Below are 18,932 nucleotides of genomic sequence, written 5' to 3'. Positions count from 1 at the left end.
AACCAAACACATTTCGCGTACTAATTGGAGTTGGGGTGCATCAGGTGATATTTATGTGGCAAGAAAGATGAAATTGCTACTGCCTTTATTTTTCATGTGTAAAAAAATGTGCTGGTAATATTAATGAAACATCAATTTACACAGATGGATTCATCTAAGAAATAAAAATATTTTTGGCACGAATATTTACTGTACATTTCAAGTAGCTACACTAACTTTCGTGGACAGCCTCACTTCGCTGTATCATTTCAATTTTTAACGTACAATGGATGGTATATAATGAGGTGCACGTGGATACGTACAACGATGCTCATTAAATTATGGTGTAGCTACTACACTGACCATAACAAAGTGTGTGAGATTACGCAGATACTGAAACTTCGTACAGAACTAAAATTGGATGTCACTTTGGAACTCAGATAAATATGTTAATCGTCTGTGAACTAATTTATAGCTTATGAGTTTTTCTGTCATTACTTGAAATTTACTCAGTCCCTCCTAATATCTAAATGTCAGATGTGTTACCGCTTAGCTGCTACCATTGAACCAGCCACTGACGACGTGTTTGTTTCTTGCCGCAGGGTCGTGCGACAAGTGCTCCCAGAGACGTACGAGAACGATGCGCACCTCGACGTGACCTACACGGTGTTCGTGTGGTTCGCCTTCCTGCACACATGCAGCACTCCAGCACTGTACGCCTCGTGGACTCTCAGTCCGTAAGTAAATTCTCTACTTCTGTGTGTGTAATAAAGCAGGTTGACGCAGTGGCCGTAGTTCACCTTTTCTTTTTATCGCAGCTCTGAGCTCACTGCTACGAAACAAAGCCATTTAATATATCGCTTCAGGACGGAAGCGCGAGAAGTTAATATTTAATATTGCATGGAATATTCATTCTCAGCGAGACGTTGCGTTATTGCAGTATTCATAGGATCCGTCTTACAAGTACAGTTGCCAGGTTCATTTTCATACTGTAGGTAATACACCGGGAGGTTATAATTAAACTTTCGCTGCTTGAGAGGGCCTCCGTGAGAAACGAGTGATCGTAGAGTAATGAAACTTTTTGGAAACATTGTAGCGACATGTGGAAGAGAAATAATGAAGAAACGATTGGAGGAAACATTTAATTTCCGCACGAGAGGGTAACACTTGTTAATTGTATACCTTGCTTACTCAGCATGACGACCATCTGCATCCACGGCAGCGTGAAACTTTGACCATTTCACAACTATTCGCAATACTTTTCGAATGATGGACTACGGTGTGTTCGGCTGTCGTTACACAGCTCGTTCACTGCATTCAGATGGCATCTTAGGTCCAGCATTCTCAGTCATGGCAACAGTAACTTCTTCACTAATTTGTGACACAATCGTTCCTTGGCTTCTCCTAGGAGAAATTCCTAAATCAGCTTTTAATTCGAAATTTCAAATCGTGTTCTTCAACCCCAGTGCGGAAAGAGAAACCTTTCTCCGTATCCCTTTAATGCGTCTTTTCTCGCAAAGAGCAGTAATACCATTGCTGTTGTTTCGATAAAACAGCTCTACAAATAAAGCACTGTTTACCATGTCCAGACCCATGTTGATTTCTGCAACTGAAATGCAGTCCGATGCCTGTGGTTCAACCTTACATCTCGATATCACTACCGGTGCCTAACGGCAGCTCATGACACTAAATCTACTTACAACGCAAATCCTACAGCGCACACTCTGTGCATCATTCCTATAAAGGTGGGTATCAGTACAGTAAACGGGTTTCCGTCTACACTGGCTGAAGTAGCGAAAGTGTACCTACAACCACCGTGTACTTACTCAGAAGCAATGTTCCTCATGGTCACGAAAAAGACCTGTTCGTGCCTGTAATTTATCTAGAATATCCTCGAACATAGAAATGTATGATCAAAAACGTACAATCATACGTAGATAAGTTACTGACGGTTGTATGTGTCCAATAATACACTCCTGGAAATTGAAATAAGAACACCGTGAATTCATTGTCCCAGGAAGGGGAAACTTTATTGACACATTCCTGGGGTCAGATACATCACATGACCACACTGACAGAACCACAGGCACATAGACACAGGCAACAGAGCATGCACAATGTCGGCACTAGTACAGTGTATACCCACCTTTCGCAGCAATGCAGGCTGCTATTCTCCCATGGAGACGATCGTAGAGATGCTGGATGTAGTCCTGTGGAACGGCTTGCCATGCCATTTCCACCTGGCGCCTCAGTTGGACCAGCGTTCGTGCTGGACGTGCAGACCGCGTGAGACGACGCTTCATCCAGTCCCAAACATGCTCAATGGGGGACAGATCCGGAGATCTTGCTGGCCAGGGTAGTTGACTTACACCTTCTAGAGCACGTTGGGTGGCACGGGATACATGTGGACGTGCATTGTCCTGTTGGAACAGCAAGTTCCCTTGCCGGTCTAGGAATGGTAGAACGATGGGTTCGATGACGGTTTGGATGTACCGTGCACTATTCAGTGTCCCCTCGACGATCGCCAGTGGTGTACGGCCAGTGTAGGAGATCGCTCCCCACACCATGATGCCGGGTGTTGGCCCTGTGTGCCTCGGTCGTATGCAGTCCTGATTGTGGCGCTCACCTGCACGGCGCCAAACACGCATACGACCATCATTGGCACCAAGGCAGAAGCGACTCTCATCGCTGAAGACAACACGTCTCCGTTCGTCCCTCCATTCACGCCTGTCGCGACACCACTGGAGGCGGGCTGCACGGTGTTGGGGCGTGAGCGGAAGACGGCCTAACGGTGTGCGGGACCGTAGCCCAGCTTCATGGAGACTGTTGCGAATGGTCCTCGCCGATACCCCAGGAGCAACAGTGTCCCTAATTTGCTGGGAAGTGGCGGTGCGGTCCCCTACGGCACTGCGTAGGATCTTGGCGTGCATCCGTGCGTCGCTGCGGTCCGGTCCCAGGTCGACGGGCACGTGCACCTTCCGCCGACCACTGGCGACAACATCAATGTACTGTGGAGACCTCACGCCCCACGTGTTGAGCAATTCGGCGGTACGTCCACCCGGCCACCCGCATGCCCACTATACGCCCTCGCTCAAAGTCCGTCAACTGCACATACGGTTCACGTCCACGCTGTCGCGGCATGCTACCAGTGTTAAAGACTGCGATGGAGCTCCGTATGCCACGGCAAACTGGCTGACACTGACGGCGGCGGTGCACAAATGCTGCGCAGCTAGCGCCATTCGACGGCCAACACCGCGGTTCCTGGTGTGTCCGCTATGCCGTGCGTGTAATCATTGCTTGTACAGCCCTCTCGCAGTGTCCGGAGCAAGTATGGTGGGTCTGACACACCGGTGTCAATGTGTTCTTTTTTCCATTTCCAGGAGTGTATTTCGCAGTCAAAAATACATTTCCAAGGTAGAGGACTTAGATGGGAAGAAGTGCGATATTTATATAAAAGTTGCACAAGTTTAAAATCAGGTTGGTTATTACTCCAACACCAAAAACCAACTAAGCTACATAGAGAACCCCCATGTCGACGGTTTTGGCAAATAACGCGGACAACGCCATGGACTGCGATCTGGAATCCACGCACGTACTGCTCTCGAATTTTGACGATGAAAATACAGCTGGTCTGGCGATTCCTACGACATTGGAAAAGGCAAAGAAGATGGCGCCTAAGAGCTAAGGGAATATCTGCACTTCATCTAGTGGAATAGAAGCCAAGCAGACGTCAGTTTCCTGCTCTCTTTGAACAAATGTCGTCCGCACCACTTCCACATGTTCGAAACGCGTAAAGAGAAGGCTGGTCGGGCAGGAACAGAAACCTTCGGCTATAGTTATGAAGCTCGATGAAATGTGACAAATTACACGTTCGTGAATCAGCTATCTGGCATAGACAATTTCACTGTTAGACCAAGAGGAACGAACCCCTATCAAGCTGACACACAAGGCAGCAGCCAATTATAGATACGGTACTTTCACATGTGAACAGTAGTAAATGCCATTCAACACTTTCTTTTTGTCCTCTGACAAGACTGTGAAAGGAGTGGTATGTGCCTTGCTAAATGAACACGAACTGAAACATATCGGCAAGCAAGTAGAATTCATGGCGTACAGTTATGGATCGCAATCGCTGTCGCACCTTCGCTCCCCAAGAAATAATGAGGACAAAATTTGATGTTTATCACGAGTGGTATTCCAAATGTTCAAATGTGTGTGAAATCGAATGGGACTTAACTGCTAACGTCATCAGACCCTAAGCTTACACACTACCTGACCTAAATTATCCTAAGGACAAACACACAATCCCCCTGCCCGAGGGAGGATTCGAACCTCCCCCGGGACCAATCGCACAGTCCATGACTACAGCGCCCTAGACTGCTCGGCTAATCCCGCGCGGCAGTGGTATTCCATACAACCATGGAATCTGGCACATCATGAGAATTGCGACAATTTCGGTGACCACGGAGGACCCACGAGCAAGGCGCGCCGAGCCGCAGTGTTTCATTTTGGTCAAGTCGGTCTTTATGAACTTTTTCGACTTGTAGAACAGAATTCAATTTTTTACCTCAAGAACCCTTTGCAAACTTGTGGTGGAACCAAACCACAGAATGTGTAATAGACAGACATCTGTCCAGACAATCACTCAGGAATTCCAAACTGCATCAGGATCCACTGCAAGTACTCTGACAGTTAGGCGGAGGTCAGAAAGTTAGGATTTCATGGTCGAGCGGCTGCTCAGAACCACACATCATGCCGGTAAATGCCAAACGACGCTTCGCTTGGAGTAAGTAGCGTAAACATTGGGCAATTGAACAGCGGAAAATCATTGTGTGGAGTGGCGGATCACGATACGCAAAGTGGGGATCCCATGGTAGTGTGTGGGTATGGCAAATGCCCGTGATCGTCAGCTGCCAGCGCGTATAGTGCCAACAGTAAAACTCGGAGGCGATGGTGTTATGATGTGGTCGTGTATTTCATGGAGGGGGCTTGTACCTCTTGTTGTCTTGCGTGGCACTATCACAGCACAGGCCTACATTGATGTTTTAAGCACCTTCTTGCTTCCCACGATTGAAGAGCAATTCCGGGATGGCGATAGCATCTTTCAACACGATCGAGCAACTGTTCATAATCCACGGCCTGTGGCGGAGTGATTACATGACAATAACTTCCCTGTAATTGATAGGCTTGCACTGAGCCCTGACGTGAATCCTGCACAACACCTTTAGGATGATTTGGAACGCCGACTCGTGCCAGGCGTCACCGACCGAGATCGATACTTCTCCTCAGTGCAGCACTCTGTCTCTATGAAGAATGGGCTGCCGTTCCCCAAGAAACATTCCAACACATGATTGAACGTAATGCCTGCGAGAGCGGAAGCTGTCATCAAGGCTAAGGGTGGGCCAACACCATATTGAATTCCAGCATTACCGATGGATCATTTTCAGCCAGGTGTTCGGATAGTTTTGATCACATAGTATATTTATACCTTTATTTTTCAATTTAATATTTATCTGCACTTGTACTACCGCAAACATCATCCATTATTATGCTACATATTAACAGTTTTTAATTTAGTTTCTTATGTCATCTGGTAGCATCACACATTATTTGTTTGCATTAAATTCCCGTCTCATGTATACCATGTTAGTTGCTGAACTCCTTGTGTTACATTTTTTCTCATTTATAACCACGTAATAATATAACACCTTGACCTACTACAGCTACCCTTTCTCGCAAAGCTTGACTTCTTTCTTTGTTATGCATCGTTCGCATCTCGCTGCCATTCTATTTTTACCTCATTTAATACTGTAAATTCGGCGCTTCTCCTGATTTCTTTCATGGGCCTGTCCTTCTTTAGGCGTCGACGTTCCAGAGTAGCTATCGCGTTCCTGTAGACTCTTCCTAAACAAAAACAACACCAATATTTTATATATACCAACGATGACATTGCCAGAATTAACGTTTGAGTGGTGCTATTATTGGAAGTTCCTCCCGATAATTCATTGACTAGCCAGTACAGTGGTCTCTATTCCCTGGACGGATCATGCAGTCCTCTTTAAATTTCGTGACAGCCTCAGTGAATTCGTGTGCAGTGCCTCTGCTTCCTCCGTCCTCCTCAGATCCTCTTTTTCTGGTTGGTGTATGTAGGGCGATCCTTGCGAGAAGCTGCAAAGGAACTGCTATTCACCTTGTGTATCTTTGCTGCTGGAGACAAATAATCACACTTTCAGAAAATACCATCCCTACAACCCGAAGATAGTGAGAGCGAGATGTGGGGTAAGAGAACTATTGTACAATCAGTCTGACAGTCAATGAATCCTAGTTGCTGATCAGCACAGCACATGAGAGCACAGAGAGAAAACTGTGGATCTTTTAAATGACGATCATCTTGGCTTAAGACAGTTTCAGGCCCAAGCTTTGATATTATGGCTCATAATGGAAACAAATCTTCACAAAAATCAGGACACGTTCCTAGGTAGGCATTTTCACATTTTCAGCCTTATAGGGTCGCTTTGTTGTTAAGACCCCTTTTCCTCAGGAACGGGTAGAAATATCAAATTGGAATGTATGTCAAATAACTGAAGTGCAGCTAATCACAGAGGTCCGTTGTGATATGTAATTATCATACGGCAGCGAAACATGGTAGACATTCTAATGCATTAATGCAGAACCAATTTATACTGGAAAAAATTAGTTCTAGTTTTAGTCACAAGATGAAAATCTGGCACTACGAAGGCAAGAAAGGCATATAGAAATATTTCTATACGTTGTGCATTAGGAATGGGACGTGGTCAGGAAAAGTCAAACAAGGCAGAAAGCCATGATGCTGATTTTACTGTTAACCACTGCTCTCGCTATTTGTTTAATATGAGCACCGTTGACGTCGACGAGACGCTGTAGAGCGCCAGATTTGCACCTGGTGCCTAAAAATTCAACTATTTTTTTCAATGTAAATCAGTTTCGCATTAATACTTTAGCATATCTGCAAAGTACCTCCGTCATACGATAATTACATCCAACACTGGACACTTGAAAGTACCTGCGCTTTAATTATAACCACCCAGCACTGAGGCTCAAATGGCTCTGAGCTCTATGGGACTTAACTTCTGAGGTCATGAGTCCCCTAGAACTCAGAACTACTACCTAACTAACCTAAGGACATCACACACATCCATGCCCGTGGCAGGATTCGAACCTGCGACCGTAGCGCTCGCGCGGTTCCTGACTGTGGCGCCTAGAACCGCACGGCCACCCCGGCCGGCCCAGCACTGAGGTCTACGGTCCCGTGGCCAACTAGAAAATCGAAGCTTCGAAGACAGTGAATTTTAAAAATATTGCCTTTCATGTAACATATTCTGATACTCGCAAATTCACGCATCAAACCTATATGGCACTTTTCTTTGACCTAGAAACATGAAATAAGACTAGAAACAAAATGTGACAATACAAATAAAGAAAAAATCCGAAAATTGTTGCTTTGTAATTACATCGCAGTAGAATATATATATAATATATATAATTTCATTTCTTGCCTATTTGTCTGTCTGTCCGTCTGTTAAGAACCCTCAGAATGCGACTTCCCTGTCGCACTTGCCCTGTAATGATGTCACTCGTGGAGTAGCAACTTTAATGGGTATCAGTACACCTCGGTACTTTGGGATTGTTCCGTTGACTTGGTTCTGTTCCGGAGGACGCAGCTCTTGTGACGGTCCCTTGTTACAGGCTGGAGAAGGAGAGGCTGCGGCTGTACTTCCGCTTTGGTGAGCGCCGGCGGCTACGGAACCGCAGCCAGTCGGCCTTGGGGGCGGTGGTGCAGCAGCAGCAGCAGCCGCCGCCGGAAGCCGGTCTGGAGTCTCCGGAGGATGATGAGGAGGAGGGGGAGGAGCCGGAGGAGGAGGTGGAGGAGGAGCGAGAGGGCAAGTCCTGAGGGCAGGCCGCCGTGGGCTCCCCCACCTCCACCAGCAGTCGCAGGGTCCGAGTCTGAGGAACCGCGCTCAGCTTCCTGGCAGGAAGGCCGTGTGCGCGGCTCTTTGGAGAGGACCCACTGCCGACCGACCACGCCCTCTGTGTTCTGCCCACGGTTCAAGTGCAACGGGAACCCTGGCTGCGTCTGCTTACCAAGCTGGAAACATTCACAGAGTACTTATTCCATTGTTACAGGTTACGCTCCGGCAGCCATCGTTCTATTACTGGAGGTTCGAAAAATACGGTTCGTGTGGACAAATGAATAAATTTTGTTGCAGCAGCTACAAAGTGCACATGAAAATAGTCGTCAAATGCGTAAAGAAAGACCCAAACACACAGTTCACTACTGTTATAGTTATTTCGAATCAATCTGCTGAAGATTAAAGTTAATAAAGTGATGTGGATTGCCAACACAGAATACATATAATGTTCCAAATATTTTGAGTCAAACTATTGAACGTCGAATGTGGCAAAATGCAGTATATGAACGAGACAAAATAAGCCTTATATTCAAAACATAAGATAAATTAGAGAAATTCCCTCATCAGTGACTTTGAGGTCTTTGAATATGCAGTAAGTACGGTGGAGTTGGCACATACTTTGAATGGTTTATAGTTCCTTACAGCCACAATCATTGACTGATTTCCCAGAGAACATCTCTTAAAGTAGCTATTGTATTTACCATCTCATTTTGCAGTTCACTGTCTTCCAGGTTATCCGTTCTAGATGCTTCGGTTGGAACAGAGATTTGAGAAGGCATCGACTGTTTTGACGCATTTTAGCTTCCTGCTGTCTGTAATTGACAGAGAATACTCGAATAATAGAACAAATTTATTTTGAACTTACTCTTCTAGGTGAATGACGATGCCCACCATTTCCGATATTAACCGTGGTTCGCTCGTACGTGACACACTCTATGTGTCAGGGCGAAAACCAGGCTGGAAGTAAAATGCGTGTTCCTTTGACGCAGAAAGTAATCACTGCATGTTTCACTTAAGCGGCGTATCCACCCAGTTTATATTGATCGAAATGAGCACACCCTGTCTAGAAGAGCTATACGTTGCTCTTGGATAATTTTTTATATTTTTTGCAGCCTGAGACCTTCTAACACAGTGTTTCGTGTTTCTTAAGGACCGTGACAAGATGACTTGCAGGAACGTGAAAATCACCTATCCCTTGGGGAACAATAATTACTTACCAAGCATTTCGTCTACTTTCTGTTAATGCCGCTGTCAGTATGAAGACAGCGACGTTTATAGAGATAGTTCCACACGTACCTATTCTGATTTTTGTTCTACGAAGCACTGAATATTCATCAAGCTCTCAAACTCGTTGTACAGAATACCACCAGTTAGGGCCCTGAATTGATGTGTTCAGTGTGTCACTATTATCATTACTTTACAAAGCAAGCCATTTCATGTGCGGACATAGGAACTGGATGTCATATCACAGCTATAAGGAGAGTATTTGTCAAGTTTCAAAGTGAAATTCGGAATTTTCAGAACAAGGTTGGTAGAAGTATGTGGGCCTCGCTTTCCGCATACATACTTCGTTGTGAATCGCATGTCTCTGTCGCGAAGTAGTGAGACTCTTCATTTCACATGTCACTCATGTTTTCGGCTGTATGCTATCGACCAACAGCACAAGCTTTCGGGCACAAACCGCACATGCCAGCTTGTTTTCCTTCGAACGTTTCCTGCTTCACTGGAAAAAAAGTTCTTGCTTTTATTACTGTTTCCCATGATCACGAACTGAGTAATTAAAATATTTATCCCTGTATCTCCGGTAGTGACACATCCCAACATGTATGAAAATTTCAGCCTTCGTGTTTTGTGACCGTTTGTTAGTATTCCGAAACTCCTCTTGCACAAAGTTTACAGTAATTTCGCTTCTCAGTATTGATTCGGACTAGCGTTGCTGGAACATCTGTGGAAAATCTGTAGTATGTTGACAAATTATGAACGGACTATTTTCCAGTATTTATTCACGCGCATTTCCTAACGGTAGCACACCTTAATGCTAAGCTTAACAGATGTCATTCATTTCTTTGTCTTAAAGCTGAGAGCATGTGTACGTTTAAATATCCCAACCTTGAAGTAAAAATTTAATTTCGTTATCTCATTTCCCATTGAGATATCTAAATACTTCTCTTAATTGACAAGCAGTTAAAATGTTTGACTTCCTGACCTTTTCAACTCGGTATAACATAGTGAAGAGAGCTCAAGTGGATTTCACACGGAAGGTGCATACTATCGTAAAGGCGGAACTGAAAACTGTACAAAATCGTACTCGTGTCGATCATACCGAAATTAAACGCCGTTATCACATGACAGTTTGTATGAATCATCAATGACAAGCAACTTCTTCTTACAGTTTGAACAGATATATTCAAAACGAGTAGACTTAACGATGAGCCAGTGTGACTCCCTGAGCTTAGTCTTGTGTTACGTTCACTCTGAGAGGTATATATGTACGACGTATCTAACCAACTACACCTTTTCCTTTTACTTTTCTTAATAGTAATGGGATCTGGCTGCCGATACTACTTCTGAACACACCTCTTGATTTTTGTGCACCCACCTTTCCATGGGTTGAAAGCAGTCCAGATCACTCAGCTTCTCTCATTGTTTCACCTTATAATAAATATTTTATTGTTTCGTGACTGATGTGACATGATGGGGAGACAGAAACTTACAGCCGCGTCCGTCAAAATTTATAAGTAAATTCAAAGTAACCACCAATGGGATTGGGCTGCTCAAAGTAAGCAAGACTCATTAGTAACTTTAGAGTGTCTATTTTGACACGAGAAATGAGGTGCCATCACAGCATCAGAGGAACTACAAACACGAATTTTTTTCCAAGAACTACACCAGAAATAACAGGGAATAATATTTCCGTGTGACTTCGTCACTGGAAGTGCAGTGCCCAGATAAGCTGCTGTGGAGTTGTTAAATATAATAATGTAGATACTAGGCGGCGATTAAATAACAGTCGGCCATTTTTTTATGAACTTGAAAAATTAGAGCTCTCATGATGCGAATAAAACTCTGCGAGTGTAACATTGTGGTGAGTTACCAACCATTACGCCTCACAGGTCGCGGTGGGTGAAGCGGATATCCCTTTCGAAATGCTAATGCTAGCCACGATAGGAAGCAGACAGGATGCTCATCGCAAATCTGACCAGTGAGGTGAACTTATCGTGGGCAGCTACACATGTGCAGTTTCGGCGGCTGTTAAGGAATGCAACGGGTGCTATGCTAACTGTTGTTGCTGTGTCTCTAGTCAAGAGGATTCCAATAAGCATAAGCCGTGAGACATCACTCGCACATTCGCATACCTCAGATCATGGCACCTTAAGAACTTTCTGGTTTCCTTTATACGTAAACATTAACGCTTCCCGCCCCAGACTACCATGGTGCTATTAGGGACCAGCAGTCTCTTTGCCACAATCAGGCCTCATCTCCTTCTCATATTCACCTCAACCGACACAAAGGTAAGGCACCCAAAACAATTGCGTCTAAAAGATAGGAAGAGGATAAACCAACGGCGCAAGTGGTGGATAACTTCTTAACACGGTTGCTGCACAACGCCAACGTCCTCAGTATCTCCCATGCTCTTACTTCCATCAAAACTTTCACAACATGTACATCAATAAAGGACATCTAGAGACTCGTTGAAATCTTATTTTTCTTGGTCATTATGCATTCCTGAAAGGTATCTACTGTTCGGGCTGTGTTAATGTGGAAGGAAAATTTTACGCTGTGTGGAATACTGCAACTGCGGAAGTGTAAAAACTTATGCTGTGTACGGCAAGGAGTGCAAAGTAATGGCTCAAAAAGTTGTGAAAGTGAATTCTAAATTTTAATAAGTGAATGTTATGTCACTGAACTTCTTTCGATCGGAAACATACTCCTAGGATCAAGAGGAAAAAAAATGAATGTTGTGTACGTTACCACGAATGCATAACGCATTCCTCTCAGTTCTCCTCCGCTTTCTTCATAAGCAGTACATACATCATCATGCCATTGGAAACTATTGCTGTAAGTAATGTGCTTCAGTATCCATGCTACAGTGTGGAAATTTACGAAGTTTGTTTAAAATTAAAGACGAGTTACTTTATTCAGTGCGAAAATACAGCTTATTTAAATAAGGTGAGACTTTCATGCATCGAACGTTTTTAACATTCGCAACAGAATAATAGTTGGTAATATGTGTATATCTAACATGTAAACATGGAGCAACATTTACAACACGATTTTATGTTAACTTCTTAAAAATTATTCTCAGAAAGTGCATATTTATCAGCATCAGAGGAATAATACTGGTATAAAGCTTTACTCCACAGGCGCAAATCAATGCGAACAAGATATTACTATATGCGAATTATATGTAAGTGTTAAATGTTGTGTCAGAAGTTGTATTTACATACATTTTTCTAAGTGTGTACTTTACGAAGCTTTCCAAAATGTGTCCTCATTAAAGAGTGTACCAGCTTTATTCTTTTGTCACTCGTAGTTAAGTGCAGCTGATTTCTTGTGGGGGCTGCGTAATATGTTTACTTGCTATGATTGTTTATGTGCTAAATGTTGATCTGCGAATGTACCAGGAAACAAAAATAAAGGGTTTGAAATGAGGAGTGCACGAGTCAGCATATCCATAAAATGGAACCACCACAACAGCAAGATTTTGCTGTCCTTTCTTCTACTTCTGACAAGTCTTTAGATATCCCAAACACTGCTCACACTAATGATAAGTGTTTCGCTTGTCTGAGAAACTGCATGCATTGCTTGTTGGTAAACCAAGGTGAATGAGAAGCCTCAATCATTTGATATATATAGCGTCTAAATTGTTCATATAACAATTTTGAAGAATGAGAAATGTTAATTTTTTAATCATATTTATTTTCCTGTTGGAATTGGGTATACGATTTTTTCCTTTTGATGGTGTCAGTTTGAGCAGGTACTGAACAATGATGACATAAACATCTACAGTCAAATAAAATTAATTTAATTGTGTGCACACTTAAAACTTAATATGAATCCAAAAGAATATCACAAGAAACTGCATTGTACTGTAAAATGAACACAAATTAAGGTATCATTTAATAGCCTTAGCAGTTCAAATCACGTACAAAATGGAGATATCGCACAATAAAACAATCTTTTGAACTTCATTTTTACCTTGAAATACTAGTACTGTTCCTCTACCATGATCCACTCCAGACTGCAACCAGCCACCACTGCTTTGTCCTCATTAACGTGCTGATCGACAGTTCCTGAAAAGTTCTACTTAGGAAAATGCCTCATTTTTCAGGGCTGGGAGGGGATTGGGGAGATGACAGCCAATCTCGATTCTTGGAGTTGGTTAAATTATGATGTTTAGACTAAAATCAAAATTTGCACAGCTAACAATCAAACCTCAAATGCCTGAAAGATACGGGCTTTTCAGCATTTACCGAAAATAAACGGCTTACAGACGATAAAAGATACCAAATAGTCGTTCTTCACGCAAACTAATATTTTTGTAACTACTACAACTTTTCTGCAGTTCAAAACATATAAATGTTTCATGTGCATTGTGGTCACATTATACAAATTGAAATCTTTGCCTAAACAAAAGAAGTTGGTCGTAAGATTCACGAAACGTTTCGGCCACAGACGGTTTCTATAGGTGGTTTCTGTAAACAAATAAAAATTATGGTAATTATTGACTGAATTCTGGGACAAACAGAAACATGGAAGAATAGTTCTTGTATACAGAGTGTCTACGCTTACTACATGAAAAGTTTCTGAATGCACTGAAATGTCACCTAGTAAAATAATTCCCTCATTGAAACCTTAAAGCTGGAAAAATTACAATTATGAAATACCTTAATCAGTTTTGTTTAGTTTCATATGTCAGGAAGCAAGAGCTTGTCACAAAGAGAAAATTATCCATAAAATAAATTTAAATAAAACTGCAATCGGTCATAAAATATGGATACCTCATTAATAAAAGTTTAGAATAATTGAAAAAAGATAAAAAGTTTTATAAAAGTGAAGAAGGTTGAACAACAAGAGCCTAAAAATATAAAATAACGACGAAGTTAAATGGCAAGTATCAAAAATTGAATTTAAAAGCAGAAAAAATATTTCACTTTCTTATTCATCCCAAAATTGTGAAGCGAGAAATAGTGTTTTAAAAGTTAAAAGCTAAAAGCTTGCTGGCTTCAAAAAGAATATGAGTTTCTGATGGTTTCTGGCTTAATTAGTAAGAAATTGAATAAAGACGAAATTTTAAGAAATGGAATATTTATGAGATAACACACTTTGAAGCTCACCAGGAAGATAATACAAGCAGAAGTGATGAACGAAAAGCATTTATTTATGAACCACAACATACTGTAACATTTTTCTCTGTTTTTGCTGTCTTGCCCTCTCATACTAACTATCCTGCTGCTGAGGGGGGATCCATGTGGGCAGTCAGCTTCTAACTAACTTTGCTTGAAAGTTTATGATACACAGTACAGCAATGATCTCTGAAATGATAGTTCTCAACCGCACAGTTACACAAACTTAATTCCAAATATTCAGTGTGTGCTTCGAAGCATATGCGAGACACTGGAATGATGGAATGAGAACCTATGGTTGATATATCTTTCCTTGCAACTGCACATTGCTTCAATAATTTTCTCCACACACATGTTCCATTCAATAATATTACTCTATTAGACTGAATCAAAATTAAGGAAATCATATCAAAAGTAGCACAACATTATGAACATTATGTGTTATACACAGCAATGTTGACAGCACCCACTGTGACATGTGATGAAATACAATGATGTATATGGGGAAGGGTTGAGCAGCTGCATTTGATTCCATAGTGCTGTCAAGACATTAACAGTAAGATTGTATGTACCTAGTACATCTTATAGAACTACAGGCCATGGAAAGTATTAGAAAAAACTATGTGTCAGGATCATATGGTAAGTACAACTGGAGTATCACGATTCGATATCGATATCTAAAGTAGCATCCAAAAATCGGTAATATCAGAACACAACTATTGATACCAACAGTGTTGGGTGGTATTGATTGTTTATGCTTTTGACTGTTCTATTGAAAACAAAAGAACGTACTTATAACACAAGGCGAGTTATACAATAACGCTACACCATCTGCATAAACATGTTCCAATCTAATTTCGTTCCCAGTGTACAAACGACATCAATGCTGAAACTACGGTGGCAGCTTAACTAACAAATATAAACAAAAGATGTGTATTTGATCAGTCAGCTGTGAGCAGAAATTGTTAAGTAGTGGATGTGCGGCTGTTGTGTCACAATTGTGTCACAAATCGCAATGTAGGAATATCTAGAAATCAAGTGTGTAAGACAGTGGGAGATTTTGAGGAAGAGAAAAGTCTATAGAAAATTGGTACAGCACACCTTCACTCCCAAACAAAAACAATGAGGCATAGGCACCTGCTACAACCTGATTGAAATGCAGAAATGTACAGCTTTATTTAGAAAAAATTCTTCACTGGAATGGTAATATATAACGTGAAACTGCTTTCTGTGGCTGCTACTGTTTTGTACTAGTGAACATAATTTTCACACATTTTAGCTAAGTTCGAAACACTTCAGTGAAAGCCAGAATACATCGTCCTGTGTTCTATGAAATATTTGATTAAATTTGTTAAAGTAGGTTTAATTTGTTGTGCCTTTGGTATCAGGGTTTATCAAAATTTTAGTATTTATTTTACTTATCTCAACTTAGGTTGATCTAAAATAACTGGTAGTTAATGTATCATAACTGTTGTTAAGCTATTTATAGAAATGAAATGTACATCGTTTCCTACGATATCTAATTCCTTCAGAAAAATTATTTTTTATGTTAATTGTATGTACTTAATTCTTTTTAAATATAAGTATTAACTTATTTATTCTTAATGGATAAGCTTCAAAGTTATGAACTTGTAATTTACTTATTTTAGAATATAATAGTAGACTTTGAAGCAGCTGTCTTTAAGATTACATTTTAATCAATTAATTATTTTACAATTTGACTTTATAATTAGTTTAAGTTTTGTATTTATTAAGATCCTTGATTTAAGTAATCTTTGTAATAATGATAGAATTAGTATATTTATTTGTATTAAAAGTTTGTTGTTGTTAACTTAATGTAAGGAACTAGGCAAAATTCTTTTCCACCTGTTTCTCAAAAATATGTTCTTTTGAAAATATTTCGAGGACTGGTCTACTCACATAGTGAATTTTTAAAGGTTCATGGTGTTTTACCATGCAAGGGTAGCATAATCATTAGTACCTTAATTAGTGGCTGCAGTGGTTGGCTTGGCTTAAATTCCTGAGAGGAAGAGAAGAACCCTACAGAGTTTAACATTTTATTTTTATGTAGTTTTTTGTTGGTATTTCTATATTTGATGATTTTTTTTTGTTGGGGTGACATGAAGAATAAATAAACTTTTCATTATTATTTCACTGATTTATATTTGTTGTTTCGATCCGTAATTTATAATCATAAGGTTACATCACCTTAGGGATAACAGGGTTTTTTTTTCATTTTGAGCTCATATCGACAAAGCAGATTGTGTTGTCAATGTTCTATTGAGAAACATTTTGGATTCAGGAGGCCAGTAATTAGGGCTGTTCCACCTTTAAATTCTTACGAGATCTGACTTCAGACTGGCATGAGCCAGGTCAGTTTCTATCCTGCAGTTATTTACCCATATTAGAACCGAGTGGCCATATTAGTAAATTGTTTTTATTTTATTGATTATATTAATTGATTCCTATTTCAACAGATAATTGTGTTGAATTTAGAATTCACTCATGTAGATCTTTTCTACACATACGATTGATAGTTCATAATTTATTTGATTATTTGTTTTTTAATTAATGTGGTTCTTTTAAGGTTTTTTCTTTTAAGGTTTTAGATTATATCCAAATTCGCAAGGGTCGAAATTAGGTAGGATTTGTTGATATCTGTCAACCTTTTAGTGATGCTATTAAGTTAATTTGTAAGGAGCAACCTATTCCTATTATATCTCAATATTTACTGTATTATTTTTCTCCTGTTTGCAATTTAATAATTTCTTCATGTGTTTGGGTGATTTTTCCTTATTTGATGTACATGTATTTTTTAATGTTGTGTTAAATTAGGTGTTTATACTGCTGGCTGATCCTAAAATTCAAATTGTTCTTTGTTAGGTTCTTTACTTTCTGTTGTAGAAGCAAACAGTCGGAACGCACTGGCAGTTCCAAGTCCACATGCTATAGGGAGTTGACCCACCTGACAGTGGTGTACACAGTTGATAATACTGAGGATGTGCAGGGCTCAAACTGTCAACTCGTGGAGTCAGTTTACCGTCACCTCAGGTGCTCCCTTCTTGTAGCCTCACAACCGTCCCCATTCATGGCCGCTGCGGCTTGTCTCTTCGGCTTTGGCATGCAGGGGGCGCCATGGCACTAAGACAGAGGCGACACGGCTCGCATCAACGACAATGTGCCTCTAACCAACTGGCCAGGATGGAATTTACCAAAAAGAGTAATTTTAACGCAGGGGTAGAGCCATAACAAGTATCAGATCACGAAAGGTATCATTTTGATGAATGAGGACCAATGATGTGTCAAACAATGCACAAGTGGCCGGATGCCAGAGTGGATCTAATTAGTAGGTTCCAAAATTCAGACTGGGGATGATAAGTTAAGGCTGGAAATGAGTTGTGTAAAATCAGAAATGAGTAGATTAATTTCTGAAATGGATTCCATCAGTGATGAATAAAAGTTACAAATGGGTAGTGTACAATCAGAAATGGTTAGCGTGAATCAAGAAACCAAAGAAAAATTTGATTCAACTTCAAGCTGCCTTGTTGAGTTTTAAGCAGGAGCACAGCACCAAATACATGAGGAAGAAAAAAGTTAAAGCCCGATACCTCCTAGATCATCAAGAATGTCCAAAGGACATTGAAATGTTAGAAAAAAGGCTAACAGGACTATTGGACCAAATGTCCAAACTCTCAGAGACATGCAAAAATATACAATAAAGTCATTACTTTGCAGAACGAGATTTTGAAGATTGAAATTAATTTTACCAATAAATCTGAAAAATTAGATTAAAATATTTATTGTGAATCAGAGAGTACTGAAAAGCTAGCTAAAAAAGTAGAATATGTGAGCTGGTAATATTAAAAGTAAAGTGCAATTAATAGATAATTAGATTGTATCTGAGCTGCGATAAAACTAATATTAAAGAGAAAATATATTATTGTTGTTTATCTAGGATCTCTGTTCATGAGACTTTCATCCGATGACGGAATTTTTACGGTTTTGTCCAATCAAGCAAACCCCTCGGAATTCAGGAATGATTTTGAGGAGCTGTTGGTGAGTGTGTGGTCCGAGCATGAGAAAAATTTCATTTATACGAGTTCTTTTGTCAGTTCATGCATTGCTATGGTCATCTGACCCAACGTAGCGGTGTAAAATGCATATTTAAACAAATATTGGTAACACATTAAACAAAATGATGTGTTTACAGATTTCTGGAATGGGTTAAAGCTTACGCCAGGTCGAGAGTCAGTTATAGACTTTGGAAGGTGTTCGTCTCACTTCTGTCTCATTTGTCAGAAAATATGAAACCAGGAGTTGTTGTAATGGCTTTAGAAGGTAGACTGCCCTGCAAACGACTAAAGACAACCTTACCGCCTATAGATATAATCCAAATAAATCTATTGGGTATTTGTAAATAGTAGAAAGAGTGTCTGTTACTGAAGGGCAAACACATAACAATAGACTGCAAGATAGGACTTTCAACAACAGGTAGACCAGGAAGTAAATTCCGAGGGGTCTGATTTTAAAATTGGAATGTAAATTTCTGAGGGTGTTGCAATAACATGAGAGTGCCCTCCGAAACAGTGATTGGGGAACCTTATGACTTTTAAATGAGATACGAATCACAATTAGTTTGATTTATTTCGATAAAATT

The 18,932-nt window shown here is 40.7% G+C and overlaps 1 protein-coding gene across 1 annotated transcript in view; it reads left to right on the top strand.

Annotated features, from left to right (window-relative positions):
- Window positions 1–12,909, top strand: part of LOC124624664 (prolactin-releasing peptide receptor-like) — a 553,962-nt gene extending 541,053 nt beyond the window's left edge. Inside the window, exons 6-7 of the mRNA XM_047149123.1 lie at window positions 582–716; window positions 7,705–12,909. Of these exons, the coding sequence (XP_047005079.1) occupies window positions 582–716; window positions 7,705–7,909 (340 nt within the window). The 3' untranslated portion in view covers window positions 7,910–12,909. The remainder of the gene's footprint in view (window positions 1–581; window positions 717–7,704) is intronic.
- The last annotated feature ends 6,023 nt before the right edge of the window (window positions 12,910–18,932 follow it).

The sequence above is a fragment of the Schistocerca americana genome, chromosome 1 (genome assembly GCF_021461395.2).
Source record: "Schistocerca americana isolate TAMUIC-IGC-003095 chromosome 1, iqSchAmer2.1, whole genome shotgun sequence".
In the NCBI taxonomy this organism is placed as follows: Eukaryota; Metazoa; Arthropoda; class Insecta; order Orthoptera; family Acrididae; genus Schistocerca; species Schistocerca americana.
Note: the sequence above shows the minus strand (reverse complement) of the source record. Positions and strands in the feature narration are given on the sequence as shown.